The following is a 20,247-nucleotide window of genomic DNA, read 5'->3' as shown; positions in this document are numbered from 1 at the left end:
TACTGTTGAGCATTCAATACTATTTATTAGTTTTATGTATTTATTATATGTTTATTATACTATATAAGAATTCTTTATCATTTATTTACCATAAACAAATATTAAATATTATATATTTTTATATAAACAGCACATATTTCTATATAATATAAATACATTCATATATTTTATTCAAAATATGTAAAACACATAAATACGGGTATTTTAAAATTGATTAGTGTATTTATTTAATGCATATACATTTACTATATTTATGTTAATAAGAGTATTGTTAGTACTGCTCCTCTTGTCATAAAAGCATGTATTTTGTCAGATGTTATTCTTTTATTTATAACAGCAGCACAGTTATGGAAGTGTTAATAAGCACTACTCATTTATTTTACTATATAGAAGAATTAATGTTTATTAAGAAAGTTTAATAGTTTGGTGACATCTTTTTGCCTAATCTTAATTATTTACCATCAATTTATTAGCTAAAGGAATTTATTAGGAAATGCCTTAATTTGTAAAATGTTGTGCTAAGAACATATTTTTATTGTTTTTGTTGTTGTTGTTGTTGCTATAACTTAGCTTTCCCTGCTTTCTGATCTGTCTAGAAAGTGTGATATAAAACAAAACAAAGCATGACCACAGACTATTTAATGATGCATGGTGTATATAAGACAGGCACACATTCGATGATTAAGAGGTGAAAGAGGGAAAGATATATAAAGGAAATTAGCTGAATGAAAGTCTAAAATATGAAGATTGGATCCTATAAAAGTATCTTGTTGGCATGTAAGAACTTTAAGACCAAAAATTCCTCATGAATTCATTTAAATGATATGCATGTATAAGACCTATTACAATTATTATCCCCTTCTTAAAAGTACTTTAGAGGAAAATGCAAAATGTTTAAAGAATGTGCACACACACAGACACATACACACACACACAGCGGCAACTTTTAGTATTGACTTTACAAAAACTGTTTTGCAATTTTTGGAAAATTATTTAACCATTTGAATTTTACATGTTTTACTCATGTATCTGGGTTAAATTAAGATTTCTAATGTCTCATTTAAGTCTAAAATTAGGATGCTGTATCAATATGAATAGAACTATAAAGGCACCTTGAATATTTTCAATATTTTCAATAAAGCCAATGCTATGGAATTTCCTAGAACTTGAAAAAATAATTGAATTGAAAAAACATGAATGAATTCAGAAAGTAATGTCCTAATATTGTTCCACATTTGACCCTTGGATTGTTACACTTCCGTTTAAACTCCACATTATCTGAGGTCTGTTTTACTTTGAATAGTAATGAGAATGTTATGTTTCAAAATTATGACTGTAATTACCTTTTTTCTCAGCCCAGCACATTATGAATGTCAGTGCCATTCAAAGACTGCAAGTGTTTTAATTTCACATATTAAATTTAAGTATTGATGTGTATATTCTCTTATTGCAGAAAAGAGAATATTGCAATGAGGGAAGTGCACATGAGACTTCTTAGGTTCAACTTTATTTAGTCTAAGCAGGGAGTCTTTGATTATACCCTTTAATGGTACATAGTGTTTATGCTGCTTATGTCGAATAGATTAAGTCTTAGAGGAAATTGTAACAAGAGGTGGTAGAAGTCGTCCTTTTTCTCTTAAATTCAAACAACTAAAATCTTTGGCTAAGGAGAATTTTGGCAGTAAAGAGTAGGCATGGCATAGGAATGAAAGTGTGGGCTATGGAGTCAGAAAAACCTGGGCCTGAATCCAGGCTGTACCGCTTACTTATGGTATCACCTTGGACTAATGTGGGGAACTCATTGGTTCTCAAATCCCCATTTGTAAAGAGAGGATCATAATAATTCCCACCTTAAAGATATGTATGTGTGTTTAATATTATTCTATTCATCCAGGTCATGTTCATTAAGTGCCAACTACATAGAAAATGCATGTGCAGAATGTTTTTGTTTAGATCAACACCCATTAAACCTACATGAATTAAATATTTTAAATGATTATTTCTTTTTTTAAGTTTGTTTGTTTGTTTGTTTGTTTGTTTGTTTACTTATTAATTTGAGAGAGCAGGGGAGAGGCAGAGAGAGAGGGAGAATCCCAAGCAGGCCGCGGAGCCTGATGACATGGCGCTCGATCTCACAACCCTGAGATCATGACCTGAGCTGAAATTGAATAGTTGCTTAACTGAGCCACCAAGGTGCTCCTTAAATGATTATTTCTAAAAAGAAACATGCAAAGGGTGTATTTGGTATGGTAGTATGTTAAAGTTTAGTCAACTCAGTCTAGTCCAGAAATGAATTAAATATGACTTTGAGTGTTTTCTTTACCTCTGTATATGTACTAACACTGTCTTCTATCATATTTATATCCTACCCTCATTTCAACACCTTTCTCTCCAATGGCTCCTCTATTCTGTTTTCTGGGTAATTTTACTGAGCGTTTAATTCCTTCCATTCCAGACTATGATCTATTTATTTCCCTAAAATTTTCCTGTCTTTTAAAATCTCTTCTTATCTTCTGGATGCTTTCTCTCACAATATGTCCACAAAATATGTCCACATCAATCCTGTCTAAAACACAACAAATAAAACTTTTCCTTGATTCTTTCACTCTCTTTACGTAATGATATTTTTTTAACTTTCAACCTAACCTGAATTTCTGGAGAGAATAATAGTTATTCTATATGAAATAGAATTTCATAGTTAGTGTTTCACTTCTCACATTTATTCCTCAACTGATTGTGTTGTCTTCTGTGCTCACTAATCCACAGAAACCCCTCTGACAAAAGACACCAGGAATCTTTGAAATCTACTTTTAATGAAATCTACTTTTAATGGATACTTTTCATCTTACTATATTTCTTTACTTCCTTTGAAGCATTGATTATTCATTCCAGACATCCTCTACCTTTTTGACTTCCATAAAATCAAACTCATATGCTGCTGTTTACTTTCTCTGATTATTCTATCGATAATATTTTCATGGGTTTTGTTTTTACTTTTTCTTAAATATCAGTGCCATTCAGAGATCTCACTATCACTCAAAGATCTGTATTACATTCAATATACTTCAAAAACTACATATGGTCCTCTTTACATTTTGATTACTATGTGCATGCTTAAATTAATTTTATTTGAGTTTAGAATTTGGTCTTGAACCAAACAGGTCATGAATAATATAGTCACTCGTCTTCTGGGATAACTTAATATGAATATCTCACAAATACCTTACTTCAAATGTTTAAAATTTAATTTTTCTGTCCTAGAGTTTCATATGTTTCTATATTTTCTAAAGTAATGAAATTTGTATCCACTCATTTTATCAAATCTAGAAATACTTGCAATCTTGATTCCTTTTTAAGATTTTTACATGCAATTAATTACCAAGCACTTTATCTTAAACATTTATCAAACTCATCCCTTCCTCTCTGTGTTTACTACCACTGTCCTGGGTTAGTCTCTCACATTTTCCCACTGTAGTACTACAATAGCATTCTGTGTAAACTCCCTGTTTCCCATCATATCTTTTTAAAATGTATCCCCCATATATGTGTCTATGTGGGCCATCCTCAACACACACTTGAAAATATCACTTGATCTGTCCAAAACCCTCCAAGAAATTACTGTCACTTATGGAAATGGCTTTCAAACCTTAATAGTTGTAGATTTTAAAAGAGAAATTTCACATTGAGTTCAATATGCAAACACCTACTTGTAGTGATTTAAATTTCAAAACTCTAACTTTTGATTACATAAAAAAACAATTCTTGATAAATGTAATAAAAAGCAAGCACAACCCACTTGTAATGTAGCCCTTTCCTCCTTCCTGAGCATATTTATATGCTTTATTTCTTTGCTTACTTCTGACGTGAACTCTGAGATGAGAAGGACTAGCATGTTTACGTTTTTCAACCTTATGGATTGATGCTACTAAGATGGAGAGATTAATGACTTAAACAAAAAGGTCCAGCATTTTTTTACTATTTTAATAAGAAAGGGAGTCGATGTCTTAAAAGGCTTACAGTATAGTAAAGGAAAACAGAAATATAACAAAACACAATGTAATACATGATGAGTAAAAGTAACATAAAATGACATGGAAACACTGACAAGGGAACGAGGAACTCTGATGGGTTGGTGAGGATCAAGGGAAACAATTGCAGAAAGAAGCCTGGTAACCAGATGAAGGAAGAACATTTCAAGCAGATGAAGAAATAGTCTAAGTATAGGAATAGAGATAGTAAAAGTAAGAGTGGGTTTAGTTTGGTGAATAGCCTTCTGTGATATAAGCAGAAGCTATACAGAAATGGTGCAAATTAGTTTATGGGAAAGAAAGAATTGTTTAAAGGTGAAAGAAAAAAATGATAGGCTAGGGCCTGTTTGTGAAATATCATTCTAATGAATTTAAGCTTTGGGGGTGCCTGGGTGGCTCAGTCAGTTAAACCTCCAACTTCGCCTCAGGTCATGATCTCCTGGTCCATGAGTTCGAGCCCCTCATGGGCTCAGTGCTGACAGCTCAGAACCTGGAACCTGCTTCAAATTCTGCATCTCCCTCTCTCTGCCCCTCTCCCACTCATGCTGTGTCACTCTCTCCCTGTCAAAAATAAACATTAAAAAAAATTTGAACTTTGGTCTATAGTCAGTAGAGACCATAGTTTGGGTAAAAGTAATAAATAACTAAACTATAGCAATGGATAGAAACTTGTAAAAACTTGTCTAAATACATGGATTAGAAGATAATTGGCTAATGCAGTTATGTGGTACAAAGGGTGAGAGACATTGGAGCCACAAAGGCATAAAATTTCAAAACATGTATGTAAGCATAGGCAAAATATAGATACAATGCTATCATCCAAGGTAAGAAATGAAGGCAACAATTGGTGAAATACATGATCATGATTTGGAACATAAGTTGATATATCCAAAGGAGCTCATGAAGAAACAAAACTAATGAACTAAAAAAAAATCAAGTCTAGAGATAAAGATTTGGAAACTGTCATTTTGAAGATGGTAGTTGTAGCCAGAAAAGTAGATAAAACCACTAGGGAGCCTGTGGAAAAGAGAATACTGAGAGGAGACCACTTAGAAATGACAGTAACATTCAAAATGGAAAAGGAAATCCAGTTCACATAGAAAGTAATATACAAGTGGAAAACCAGCAGGGTCAAATCAGTGACTTTAGACAAAAGAGTTGAAAGAAGGAAGGTATCCTGAATATGGTGAAATGTTACAGAAAGGACAAGTAAGTTAGTACTGAGGAGACCAATGGGATTTTACACCATATCCTAGATAGACTTTTCATCTCAATATCCCTTCTTATGTAATATTTTTATTATGATCTTCATGTGGAGGACATACAGTGTTAAGTTTTTCACATATCTTGATTTACTTCTTTATTTTAATCTATCAATAATTGTTCTAAGCAAAAGTGCTTTCTAAGTAGTTAATGGTGCTTAACTTCCCACTCTTCGTCTACAAATGGGAGCCATTATTAAACAGCAATCTCATAGTTAAGGTAATAGTAGTAGAAAACCTTCATAAAGCATATATCCTTCTTTTAATCTTTTCATATAAATATATATAAATACCTATATAAGAAATATAATTATATATATGTATTTATGTATATATGTATATATACACACATATATGTAAAGAATAATCGTATCTCAATCTTTTCAAAGACAATGATATTTGATGTATTATGTGTCCAAATCCCATTAGATTAAACTTAATGAAATTTAAGGATCATGTCCTTCATTTAGTAGAGTAAATGGCATATAGAAGGGTCACATGAATGTTTTTTTAAATACTTAAATTTGGGGGGCGCCTGGGTGGCTCAGTCAGTTGAGCGTCCCACTTCAGCTCAGGTAAAGATCTCACAGTCCATGAGTTCAAGCCCCGCGTTGGGCTCTGGGCTGATGGCTCGGAGCCTGGAGCCTGCTTCCGATTTTGTGTCTCCCTCTCTCTCTGCCCCTCCCCCGTTCATGCTCTGTCTCTCTCTGTCTCAAAAATAAATAAACGTAAAAAAAAAAAAATTAAATACTTAAATTTGGCACTAGAAACAAAGAATGGTATAGCAAAAGATACGTGAAGGAATAAGAGAAAAAGGGATTACATTGGAGGATAAGACTCATATGGATAATTTAAATTAACATGTACTGCTACTAAATAATTGAAAGTTCAATAAAAACCTAATTAATTATAACTCCCTCTTTCTCTTCTATGGGATCATTCAGTCTGAGGCTGGCTGATATTTTACCTTTGCACTATTTATGAAGCTTTGTTTTGCTGTGTAAACTAATAAGATAAAATTATTTCAAGTTTTTTTAAAACTTCTCACGAAGCAAACTTTTTAAGGACTCCATGCTTAAATTATTAAATGAAAATGAATGACACAAATTATTCATGTCATTCTTTTAATAAAGTTAATTCAAAGATATCTCTCTTCAAAAAAATAAACATATCCAAATGCAAACTATGTACTGTTTGTCATGGGATTATAGAGGGTTCTTTTGATTTCCTTTAGTCCTTTAGCATCCTACTGTAATTACCACATCATACCACACTTATCAGTATCATTATGATATTTATTACTATTAACTTCATCATCAATGCCACTAATATAATATCGCCTATGTGGAAGACTTTGGACAGTTCACATCTCTGTGACGTATATGTTATTTAAGTCTTTTAGATGTGGTAACTAGTGCTTTGGAGATTAAGATGCTTAAAATGACATAATTATTAAGTGGCAAAGCCAAAATTTTAATGTAGATCTGTGTTGACTGCCCAAAATGCTTCAAAAAAATAAGTTTATTAGACCTATTGTAGTGAGAAAGAAAAGCATCTTAGGGTGCCTAGGTAGCTCAGTAGGTAAAGTGTCCAACTTCGGCTCAGGTCACGATCTCACTGCTCGTGAGTTCAAGCCTCACATCAGGCTCTGTGCTGACAGCTCAGAGTTTGGAGCCTGTTTCAGATTCGGTCACCGTCTCTCTGCCCCTCCTCTGCTCACTTTCTTTCTCCCTCTATCTCTCTCAAATATAAAATAAAAACATAAAAAAATTTTAAAAAAGAAAGAATAGCATCTTGACTAAGTGTATTAGTTTCCTAGAGCTGCCATAACAAACACCACAGATTGAGTATGTATACATTATTCAAGGTGGTATCAGAGTTGGTTCCTTTTGAGGCCTGTGACAAAAAAATCTGTCTCAAGCCTCTTGCTCAGCTTCTGGTGGTTTTCTGGAAGTCTTTCGAGTTCTTTGGCTTGTAGAATCATCACTCCAATCTCCGTCTTCTTGTTCACATGGTTTTCTCCCTGTGCGCACATCTATTTCCAAATTTTCTCTTTTTATAAGGACACTAGTCATATTGTATTAGGGACCCATTCTACTCCAGTATGACCTCATTCTAAATTAGCTGGTTACATCTGTGATGACCTATTTCCAAATAATATCAGATTCTGAAATACTGAAGTTTAGAACTTCAATTTATGAATTATTCAACCTGTAACACTGATTATTAGTAGACTCTCAAAATGGAGAGATTAGGGAAGTACATTTATGATATTTTAGATTGAGTTGTGGGGTTCTATGATAAGTCTTCAAAAGTGGAGTACTGATTGAGGCTGGGTTCACTTTCTGACAAATTAGTTTCAGATTGTAGGGCAAAATGAGGAAAGGAATATAAAACAAATTTTTTTATAAGTAAGTTGTTTGTCTAGATACATAAGACGCTTGGTTGATTCATGGTTTTATTATCCAAAAGTGGATATATACTAGAGAAAACAGCTAAATTACTTTTTTTGATCACAGTCTTGTTCAAAATAGGAGGTGAAGAGTATGCCTGATTATAGGGAATTGCTAGTATGTTGGTTTTAGTTGTCATCTACATAACTTCAGAGTCCATCAATTACATCATCCTAACTTACTTTCCCATCATTGATATATCCCAAAGTAGTCTGTTCTGCTGTTGGATTGCTCTAATAAATAGCTTTTTGAAAAAGTTCTAATATAATTCAGTTTAAATTTGTTACCCTTTTGTAGTCATTGATGGTTAAATTGGGTTGAATCTTCCTTCTCCATGATAGCCTTCAGAAAGATTATCAATCATTCAATAGTCTACATACATACATATATCCTTCCCCTACTCTTCTATTTTCTAGACAAATCCTAGTTACTTCAGGTTTTCAAGTAAAAGCTATATTTATATAGTAAATAGCATCATATCATGGGATAATAATAAGGTTGATAACTACAAGAGCATTATTTTAGATAGTGTCTTAGCCCTTTCAGATGGCTTCAATAAAGTATCACAGACTGAGTGGCATGATAAGCAACTGAAACTTATTTTTCACAGTTCTGGAGGCAGGAAGTCCAAGATCAGGATGCCAACGTGGTTGAATGAGGAGTCTCTTCCAGGTTGCAAACTTCTTGTTCTATCCTCACATAAAGGAAGGGGATAGGGAGCTATGTGGAACCTCTTTTGTAAGGGCACTAATCCCAATTACAAGGATGAAGCCCTCATAAACTAATCACCTCCCCAATGCCCCACCTTCTAATATGAATACTTTAGAGATTAGGATTTCAATATAGGAATTTTAGTTTAGCATAAGTATTTAGACCATTGTAGATTTCAGCATTTTCAGTATCCTGTGTCTTCTTACGTCCTGAAATATGTCTACATGTGGAAGTACGAAATGACTGGTTTAAGTTTTCCTGATTAACTTCAACCATCTTAACACTAAGGTTCTGATAACAACCAGCATGCTATTATTTTATTGGCAGCATATAAAGCCATGAAACCAATCTAAGCAAAATATCTCACTATTGCTCTGAAGTGAGTTTTGCAATATTTAAAATATCATGCACACTTTTGCCTGAGCTTTTATAGATGGTAAACATGTTTATCAATAACATTCCATTCTAACAGCCTTAAAACATAAAAATAATATATAAAGCAGAGAAGGAAATTCAGATATGGGTTTTGTCATCAAGATGTCTTACTCTACATATAAGTCTGCATTTGAAAAAAAGTGGGGGTTCTGCAAAGAATTATCTCTTCTAAATTAAAAAAAAGTTTTTTGTAAATACAGATAAGAGTTATAGAATTCTACTCATTTTAGTTTATAAGTATTCTGCAATTAGTTAATTAGATCAGTAGAATGAAGGCCAACAATCAACAGAAACCTTAAAGCAATTTAGAGTCCTTTTGAATCTTTAAAGAAAATCCAATAAGCACTTGAAAAACAAAATCAATGAAGAGTCTTAAATGTTTCTTTTCTGATTTTCCACAGGGTCCAAGTTTTCTCTCTGAGGCCCTTTTCCTTAAACGTGCAACAAAAATTGAAGAAATGGATCCTTTTTTCCACCTTCATGAAACCATTACCAAGGTAGGAGATAAATGCATTCATGAGCAAGTTGAGCGAGTTTTGTTCTTTTTTGTTGATAGATGGAGGAAAGGAAAATAACCAATCAAGAGAAAATTTATACTTTCATTTATAAAATGTATTTGAAAGAAATTTAAGTACCTCCTCTTATTTTACTAAGGAGTAAGAATGATAAATGTCTCAGGCAAAATCATAGAAACCAATAACATGATTTGTAATGAAAACCAATCTTTAATAAAACAATTAGGTTTTTTTTCTTAATCTGAAAGTAGATTTGTGGTATAATCTCAAGTATACCCCTTGATTAAGGGCAGTATAAAATGCATCTTTGAATTTCTGCATCTTCAAAGTTTTGTGTCAATACTTAAGATACTTGGTTGTCTGTGGTGGTACTTTGTCGTTGCATTAAAAAAAATAAAGACTGCATTATAATCAATGTTTTTACACTATGATGGTCATACCTATATTTTTGCTTAAAACTCTTATCTGTGAGTTTACAATATGGAGAAAATTAAATTGTACAGTATGGAGTAAATGAAGTTAATATTCTGGCATTACCTGACATCATATGAATTTTTACTTTTACCAACTATTTGTTTAATGTGTCATAACTTCTCTTTGGGGGCTGGAATTTATAGAGAACTTTTGCATTTCAACATTTCAAAAAAGAATCCATATTTATATATGCTTAGTTGAAAGATTGAATCATTCTTAATCATCTTAGTGAAATTTTACAAGGCTATTTTTCTCCTCTTCATAAACAGAGATGTGATATAATGAACAAACTCAATGAGTGGCAATAGAATGAACTCGGAATACAGACTATATTCTAGATCTATCATAGCTTTCTTTCTTTCTTTTTTTTTTTTAAGCTGTGCATTTGTTTTTTCTGAACTTTTGAAATAAGAAGAGTTTGGAGCACATTTTACTTAAAATGTTCCCAAGCTCAAAATATCTGAATCTTAACTACATGTATAACTCTTTGCTTTGCAATTTATTCCTGAGTCTTAATTTAGTTTTGAATGTATCCATCCTTTGATACCCATTTTTATTTGGATGTAGCAACATGGAAATAGCCCCTAAATAATAGGTCCTTGGTGTTTAAGATCTTAACTATATTCTTAATACTTATAGGGATGATAGACTGATAGATAAAAACTGATATCTATAGCTATCTATTTAAATTAGTGTATATTTGTATGTGTTTAGATGAGAGTATGTACATGTGTGTGTATTTATTCAAGAATTCTGGATATTTAGAGTCTATGTTTATTTACTTATTTTTAAGAGAAGCATTAGAGGATTTTAGGGCAATGGAATAGTAATATTTTCTCCTTTTTTTTGAGAATTTATTGGATTTTTGTGGAATGGATAATTTTGAGTCCATATTGATATCAGGTATATAACAAGAGGTGTAAACTCACACTGATTCTTGCTGCATGATGTCTTGGCCACAGTGCAGTTCCTAGCAGCATACTGGGAAGCAGGGATGGGTCAAGAAGGGAGTAGGAGAACATAGAACATAGCCTGAATATATATATATATATATATATATATATATATATATATATATATACTGACTATATATATATATATAGTCACTACATGCTGACATACTATCTATCTATCTATCTATATACTGACTATATATATAGTCACTATATATATATATATATATATATATACACACATATACAAGGCTATTTTTATATATATATATAAATATTATATATATATATTATATATATAGTATGTAGTGTGAAACACAGGAAATCAGACACCCTTTGAGAGAATACACAAATTTGTGCAGACATTACCACAGGTTCCATATTTATTTTCAAATATGTTTCATATGTAGGCAGATATTTAACCCATTAAATGGATTTTAGAAAGAATTCTTTATCTATGAAGAAAGAAAACATGCCTAAGTATACAAGCAAGTGTCCTGTGACATTTTTTATAAAGAAATTTTTATCTAATGTTGATACTGTCTCCCCAGTCATCATGTTTACCTATGGTAGCCACTCATGTTGCAGATGTAGGCCAAGGGAAGAAATTGTGCTTCAGAAGTTCAATCTTAGTTTACCAACAGGAAAACCTGGGAACCATAAAATGAAGTAGTTTATAGATACTTTATTTTAAGGTCAAATTTTTGTTGATCAATAACAAAATAAAAATATAAATATAGTAGGGTTGATCAGAGCACATGAGTAGGAGATGTGGAACAGAGGTTTTACTACCATGGTTACCAACTTATTATTTTATTTAGTAAAACTGCATTTTATTTTCTACATCAAAAATGAGTACACTCATAACAGCTTTCCTCACTAGGATTCTGTGAGATTAAAAGATGATGCATACATTTTCTCTGAAAATGCAATATGGATATAATTGAGTATAATTATTAATACATTAAAATGTACTAGTGCTGATACCTTCCAAGTAGACTCTTACCTGCTTTTTCTGAATTTAGTTTTTCCTTTAAGGAAAAAAAAATAAGTTAGATATGAAAGCATACAATTTAATTAATTAAGTTCTGAGAATACACTAGTCAGTTAGTGTACAAATAGAATATAAAATTTATTTTGTGAAAGATTGAGGTCTTTAGAATATTTTGTTTCAATAAAAATAATAGTGGTATTAGTGTGATATTCCAGAAATAGCAATGGACATTGAATAAAAATACCCAGCTAGGTATAAATTCTGTCACTCTGAATTATGAAAAAATGATGTGAAATAGGAAAAACACTTTGTAAAATGATAAAACACAGTTACTGATATTATATCAATTTTAAAACATTTTTAAGAAATCCATCATAATTAAAATATTGAAGATACTATATTCCTATTTCTCCCCATAAAAGTTTGAATTGGATACACAGCACTATAACAAAATCACATATTTATTTTTTCTAATAAATAAGTGTAATAATATACATCTAAGACAAATGTTCATGTAATGCAATCTATTATCTTTTCTGAGTAACTGCAGTCTAGACCTTTGTTATAGATCACAAATATGATTTCTATAAAATTAAATTACAATTTCTAAGTATTAAAAAGTTAATAATCTATCATTGGTGTTTTTTGGATTTAAAAAAATGAAAATAAATAGATGGCACTAATATGTGGGGTAGGAGCTATGAGTCCTAGTATGTAGTTTCCCAATCTTGTCCTGTAGTTCTTTAAAAAACTGGTTTTGTTTTTACAAAGTTTGACTTTATCTTGACATTTGTCTTTTTGATATAAAGCATGGAACCTAAGAAAGTAATGAATGAGGCTCAATATTGATGCTAAAAGGTATAATTCATTATTGTGTCAATGACAGGTGATGCAGGATAAAGTCAAAGGACAACACATACTGCACTGATGTTGAAGATGTTTTCTTATCTTCTATAATTATCTTTAAAAATAGCGTTTGTTTTTTTAATTATCACGGAAGCCAAACTAATTTCTCTAAGACTACACATGAATGAAATACCAATATAAATTTTAGCTGCTTAATCCTTTAATAAGTGAATAAAAATCTCCATGGATTTATGTTTTGAAATAGGCTTATTTCTCCTTCTGTACCTAGGAATTTTGTAGTCATGTTTCTAAATCTTCAACATTTAGCTCATAAATTGTTATTAGTTATCTAAGTATTCTTGTAGCCTATTATAAGCCAAGGATGAGGCAAAATACTTGAAAAAATTAATACATAGGAGCAGGTACAGGGAGTAAACAAGTAAGCAAATCATTTAATATAACACACTAAAAAAGGTGATAGTAATATGACCAAGTTATGATAAGAAAGAAGATTGGAGTTTATACTTCTGACTAGGAGATTTGAAGAACTTATCAGAAAGGTGACATTTGAAGAATTTAAGATATTAACTTTATTTATCTTAATGTCAATGAGCTCCCTTTGAGAGTTCTGTAAAGAGCAGGTTGTCAGTGGTAGTATGTGAGAAATGATGGTTTGTATTTTGAATAACAGAAGACAGATTTAAGAGACATTTTTAGGTTTGAATAACAGGATATATGATTTACTGGATATGGGAAATGAAGCAGAGTGAAGAGTAAAGGAAAATTTGAATAGCTCCATCTTAGGCAAAGTTGATATTATTGAATTGACCAAATTAAAAGTTGGTTTGAAGAAAGTGATAGAGTTTGCCATTGGACATGTGGAATTTTGGATATTTAGGGCATCTAGACAAATATGTCACGGAAGCAGTTGGATACATGAGGTTGGGGCTCAGAAAGAAATGGAATCCAATATGCATTAGCTGATGCAATAACCACTTGTCACATGTGGGTTTAAATTAAAAATAAATTAAATAAAACTAGAATTTAGTTTCCTCGATATCATTAACCACAATTCATGTGGTTAGTGACCACATATGGCTAATAGTTACTGCATGGGATCACACAGATTATAGAATATTTTCATCATTGCCAATGGTGCAGATGATGTTACCCTACAATATTCATGCAGAGCAGCAAGAATTACAAGGAAAGGACAAAACACCCAAGGTAGAATGGTTTATGGAATCCACAGGACAAGATATATTCTAAGAAGGAGGAACAGTTCAAGAGCATATTCTCCATAACCTCACACCATTAAGATGGCTACTATTAAAAACAAAACAAAATAAAAAATACCAAGTAATGACAAGGATGGGGAGAAATTGAAATTCTTGTACACTGTTCGTGAGAATATAAAATGGTGCAACTATTGCAGAAAATTGTATGGCAGTTCCTCAAAAAATTGAAAATAGAATTATCATTTTGATCCACCAATTCCATTTCTGGATATATATCCCATAGAATTGAAAGTGAAGTCTTGAAAACGGATTTCTACACCTATATTGATAAAAACATTATTCACAATAGCGAAAACGTGGAAACATCCCAAGTGTCATAGATGGATAAATAAATAAGCAAAATGGCATGTATATATACAATGGAATATTGTTCAGCCTTAAAAAGGAAGGAAATTATGATATAGGCTACTTGAGGACATCATGCTAAGTAAATAAACATAAGTGTCACAAAATGACAAATACCATGTATATATTGTTCTTAAAGTAATCAAAACCAAGGAGAAAGAAAATAGAATGGTGGTTGCTAGGGGCTGAGGTTGGGGTAGGAATGGGGAGTTTTTATTTAATGGGTATAGAGTTTCAGTTTACATGCTGCAAGAGTTACAGACATGGGTATTGGCCATGCTTACATATTATAAATGTATTTCGTACCACTGAACTACACACTTAAAAATGGTTGATGGTGAATTCTATTTTATGTGTATTTTACCACAAATTTAAAAAATTCAGAAATAAAAGTGTATTCATCCAATGTACTGGTCATTGGACAACCATTCTGAACTGATGATTTGGAATTTTAAAATTCTTTTTCTCTTCATTTATGCCTGATCCTCAGTTTTTTGCTATTATCCAGAAAGAGTTCACATGACCTGTTAACCATTTCTTTGATTTACTTTTAATTGATGTAACATCCTGTATTCATTTTATGTCTTTTTAAAAATATTTTATTAGCATTTTATTCTTAAATAATATACACTCAATAAACGATGACTGATAACTATATTTTTAAACAAAACAAAACAGGGACACCTGGGTGGTTCAGTTAGTTAAGTGTTCAACTCTTGGTATTGGCTCAGGTCATGATCTGATGGTTGGTATGTTCAAGCCCCACATTGGGCTCCAGGCTAAGAGTGTGGAGCCTGCTTGGGATTCTCTGTCTGCCCCCTCCCCACTAGCTAAAAAATACATTAAAAAACAACAACAAATCAAAAATAAACAAAGCAAAACACTTTAGCTATGCTGAGAAGGAAAGGACATTTAAAATCAAGTGTCAGTATATACCATTTGGGGAAGCAGAAGAAAGCTGCTATCACATTATTGGATTAATAGTATTTTTCCTCTGGAACCCCAAATGTGCTCTCTCTCTCTCCATCCATATAGGATATTTTATTATATACTTTTTATATTTTTATTATATATGTTATAATATTTTTTTAAGCAAATATTTTTAATCAAGTTAATAGTAAGTAGTAAAAGTGCAATTGCGGGAAGAACTCATACTTTACATGTTTAAATTATTTTCCATTGTCTTCACTTGTAAGGTATTGAAGGTAGAACCCACTCTTGAATCTTCTTTCTAGTAATAGAATAAGTTGAACATTTTTCTGGAGTGCCACTCACACTGTACTTATGGTTTATCCAAATGAATTTACAAGCAGTAGGCGGTTTTGTTGTTGGAGGGTCATTGGTCATAGTGTGAAGCCAATGATGCCATTTGGGGGCACCATGCTTCCATCCATATCCCAAACAAAAAATGTGTTTTTGCCACTGAGTTTCAGTAGGCTATATAACCCATTTTTGACGGCCAAAAAAACTGCTTGTTGTCTTTATAGCATTGGTTTCCATATTTGTCTTCCCCCACTAATGTACCAAGCCTCATATCATTTGCCCTGAAGAAAATTCGTAGATAGCTGCAGAGGCCGCCCTGGACACTGACCTCCTGCAGCCTGTGTTTCAGGACCTACAAGAACTCTATCTTGTCCCTCTATATTATATTTTTAAAGCTCTGAGTATAAAAAGTAAATCCAGGAAAACAAAAATTACTTTATACTTGTGGTTCCATAGAAACTAGCAAATGACCTAATTTTGCTTGTGAGTTTCCTCAAGAAATACCAATTTATTAGTCATTTCATTGTTTTTCCCACCTAATTTAAGAAAAAAATATTTCTTTATCTTTAATTATTACAGGATATACAATATTAATATGTTTTTAATATAGGGGTTTAAAAAATATTGTTCTTAAATGTATATACATATCTTCCTTTTCTTATATAATGTCCAAATAGAGATCTTTTATAAAATTATTTGGATATTGCAATATTCCAAAAAGAAAATTGTAGGGATAATACAGTATTTATTCCCATTATTTATGTGGAGAAAGTGTCACAGAGAGATTAAAATTGCAGAATAAGGCAGTACTTGTATAAAGCCTGGAAGTCAAGGCTAGTAATTCTTATATAGTTTGTATTCTAACAATGTAGTTATATTTGCCCTTACTTATACTATAAATTTTAACTCAATTTTGTAGTGGTATGAGTAAAGGCTGATAGTGGTGTCTTCCATGATGAAAAACATTTAAATAATTTTAATTTTTAACCATTTCAGTTAATATTAGTTACATTTAGAAATGATTAACCAGGATCACTTTGATTAATGGAGTTATATTCCGATCATTTATTTTAAACACATGATTTGTGAAATATGAATCTGCAATTATTTTAAATGTCATTATTGAATTGTGGTTGCACCAGGTGTTATGATACTAATATTCTTAAAGCATGGTAGCTGAAAACAAGCCACTAAAACAATCTATTCATTTTGTAACTATAGAATAGAAAGGCAGACTAAAATACAGAATGATTTTATTTCTCTTTAGCTGTCATCCTAAGCTATAGCTTAAAAATTATACCTTAGTAGCATTATGTAAAGTAAGAGAAAAAGGAAGAGACCAAATATCTTTTATTCAGTTTCCTGAATTCCAAAGTCATGCTGTATTCATGAGCTAATAGAATTTCTGGTAGAGATCTTTACATGCTTAAAAACCTGGCTATGATTTCTAATCTAAATGAGCAAATCTGAGTGTCTTCCAAGTATCTTTAATATTAATATACTTTTTGGATAAAATATGAGAATATTGTATTGTACTTAACAAAATAAATGTAATGATATTCTTTAATCTTGTTTGTACATTTGAGGTTATTCTGAAGCTATGGATTTAAAGCTCCTGTTTTTATTTTTAAAAATACTTTGAAATTTTTTTTCCTGCTATACCAAATTATTGTTACTAGATGCAAGAGGTCTCCATAGGGATCTACACTATGTTTCATGACATGAGCTAAGCCAGAAAATATCCCAAATATGTATTTTCAATACAGAGATTGTATGTTGTAATAAAGAATGTTGGTTGGAGCTACTCAAGGGAGATGATGGGATATTAAAACCAACCTCCTATGCTTTGAAAAGGAAATATTATAGGTGTATATTTTCTTCATAAATGTATAATTAAACTCAATATCTTCATTTACTGAAATTGGAAATGGTGCTGACTATATTTTCTCTTGCCTAGAGAGGTTTGGTTTATTGTTTTTCATTATATAGCACAAATATTATAGTTTCTAAAGGCATGCCTTAAACTATCAGTTTCTCTTTTTTGTTTTTGTTTTTATTACTCAAAAGCAAATTACTACACAATATAAACCTGTCAAAATTTGACTCCCTTTTAAAGGGAGGTTAATCATCAAAGTAGATATTTTGTTACATCATATTGAAAGATAGGCATATTACTGCATATACTTATTACTGCATATTAAGATAAGTAGAGATGCTGTTACTCTCTAACCGTACTTTTTTCTGTCATATGTACGTAAAGACTGATTTTAACATGTATTTATTATAGAGTGTAAGTATGCTAGTGATACAAATCAGGATAGGAAGGTCTATGATCACCTATAAATAATATGACAAACTTTAAAGACACAGTCAGCCTACTTCATACAGTTTTCATATTTGGGGGCACCTGGGTGGCTCAGTTAGTTGAGCATCTGACTTCGGCTCAGGTCATGATCTCACAGTTTGCAGGTTTGAGCCCTGCATCGTGCTCTGTGCTGACAGCTCAGAGCCTGAAGCCTGCTTTGGATTCTGTGTCTCCCTGTCTCTGACCCTTCCCTGCTCATGCTCTGTCTGTCTCTGTCTCTCAACAATAAATAAATGTAAAAAAAAAAAAAAGAGAAAGTTTTCATATCTAATTCAGGAAATGGTAGCCTCATCCCATAAAGTAACATTTTTAAAAAATTTTGTATGAGCTAAATATATCCTTCTTATTTCTGGTATCTGTCAATAAGTTGAAAGTGAATTTTAATGTTAATTTATTCATTTGCCCCTCACGAATGAAACAAGAGATTCTTTGTTGTTTCATAACATTTTCAGATAATATCATCCTTGAAATGATATAGAAGTACAGAGACAAGGGGCAGAGTAGTCAATGGATAACAGATTAACTCTGGATAGGCAGGTCAAATGTCCTTCCAAACACTGCTGTAAATAAAGCCTCTGTATAATGAAAAGATTTAAATACTCCAGGTAATAACCACTTGTTAAAAAAATCAAATGTAGCACAACAAACCAGAAGTATCTGGGCAGTCTTTTGGAGTCTATTACAATGGACTTTGGTCATAATGCTTACATGTCCTCGGGACAGTGCCCACTGTCCCCATGGGTGACTGTAATAAAAGATCCCCTTACACACAAACAGATCACACACATATGCACTCATTATGTGATATGATACAGATTTTCAGTGCCAGTCACTCTCAGTGTTCCCCACTTGTCTTCTCTTCCAGGAAAGTCTGAATGTCATCCTGTTTGTCTTTTTGTTGGTTGGTTTTTGAGTTTATTTTTTGTTTTGAGACAAAGAGAGAGAACTGAAAGGGCAGAGAGACAGGGAGAGAGAATCTCAAGCAGGCTTCACAATGTCAGTGCAGAGCCTGATGACGGGCTCAAACTCACGAATTATAAGATCATGATCTGAGCCAAAACCAAGAGTTGGATGCTTAACTGACTGAGCCACGCAGGCACCCCTGTTTGTTTGTTTGTTTGTTTGTTTGTTTGTTTGTTTAAATAATCTTTGGACCTGTATATTCTGCTAATGATGAGACACAGAAAATATTTAAAAATTGCAGGGTTTTTTTTTGGCACTTAGTAGTCACCATTTGAATTATGCAATGTCTTTCAGAGTTCATAGTAATTGGTGTTTTAGGATAGAATGAAGTATTCCATTACATTTTTATGATACTAAATTGATTTTAGGAAATGAGTGAGACTTAAATTTGAATAATTCAAACAAATTTTTATTTGAAAGGCAAACAAAATTTTTGTTTGTAATAGAAAAACCATTTATTTAAAATTAATTATGATTTATTTACTAATATGTCTATTTAATTTTTTAAACTAAGGTTTAGGAATTAGTTATATTTATAATTACAGTGTTCTTGACCATTTGCAGAGGCTCAAATAGTAATATTTCTGCTCTCTAAAATAAAACAATAATGAAAAATCAGAATTATGATCCCTAGTGGTCAAGAAAAAGAATTATGATCCTTATAGTTACTGACTTTTAAGAAAACTAGGAAGAATATAATCCCATTTTAAAGATATTTCCTTCAAAACTTAAAAAAAGTACATACCAGGATGGTTTTGTTTGCCACTAATGAGGACCTGCATGCAAACTTGTTCAATAAGAATAAAATCGTTCTATTTTTCTCATGTAACTGAAAGTTCTAGAAAAGGCATGCTTCAGGAGTAGCTCAAACATAACCCTTGATCCACTTATCTATTATCCTCTTGGTTGTACCCTTTTCTCTGTTGAGCTTTCCGCAAGTAGGAGAAAAATGCTACCAGCAGTTCCTGGAATCATAGCTATACGTAATTCTGTCAAAGCAAGAGAGGATCTCTTTTCTGGTGAATTTCTCAGAAGAGTGAAGATGCTGATTTCTAGAAAGCCTCAGCCAAATGGAGCCTCTTCTTATTACTCTGAACTGGTCTCATGCTTATTTTGAATTATTTCTTGTGACCACAGAAATAACAGTGCTGATTGGGTTAGGCCTAGTTCACATACACTAATCACTATGGAAAAGAAGTTGAAGTTTTTAAAACCCTGGTTTGGAATAATGAGAGTAAGGAAGATCAGGTAATTAGGGTTCATCGCATCTTTTTTTTTTTTTTTTTTAATTTTTTTTAACGTTTTATTTATTTTTGAGACAGAGAGAGACAGAGCATGAACG

General features: G+C 31.9%; 1 protein-coding gene and 1 pseudogene across 16 annotated transcripts in view; one reads left to right on the top strand and one right to left on the bottom strand.

Moving 5' to 3' along the window:
• NAALADL2 (N-acetylated alpha-linked acidic dipeptidase like 2) overlaps nucleotides 1–20,247 on the top strand; it is a 1,343,235-nt gene that overhangs the window by 1,169,485 nt on the left and 153,503 nt on the right. For all 16 annotated transcript variants that reach the window (XM_042954993.1, XM_042954989.1, XM_042954981.1 and 13 more), the window contains one exon: nucleotides 9,291–9,386. In XM_042954993.1, the coding sequence (XP_042810927.1) occupies nucleotides 9,291–9,386 (96 nt within the window). The remainder of the gene's footprint in view (nucleotides 1–9,290; nucleotides 9,387–20,247) is intronic.
• LOC122230363 overlaps nucleotides 15,500–20,247 on the bottom strand; it is a 90,154-nt pseudogene continuing 85,406 nt past the window's right edge.

Source organism: Panthera leo, chromosome C2 (genome assembly GCF_018350215.1).
Source record: "Panthera leo isolate Ple1 chromosome C2, P.leo_Ple1_pat1.1, whole genome shotgun sequence".
Lineage (NCBI taxonomy): Eukaryota > Metazoa > Chordata > Mammalia > Carnivora > Felidae > Panthera > Panthera leo.
Note: the sequence above shows the minus strand (reverse complement) of the source record. Positions and strands in the feature narration are given on the sequence as shown.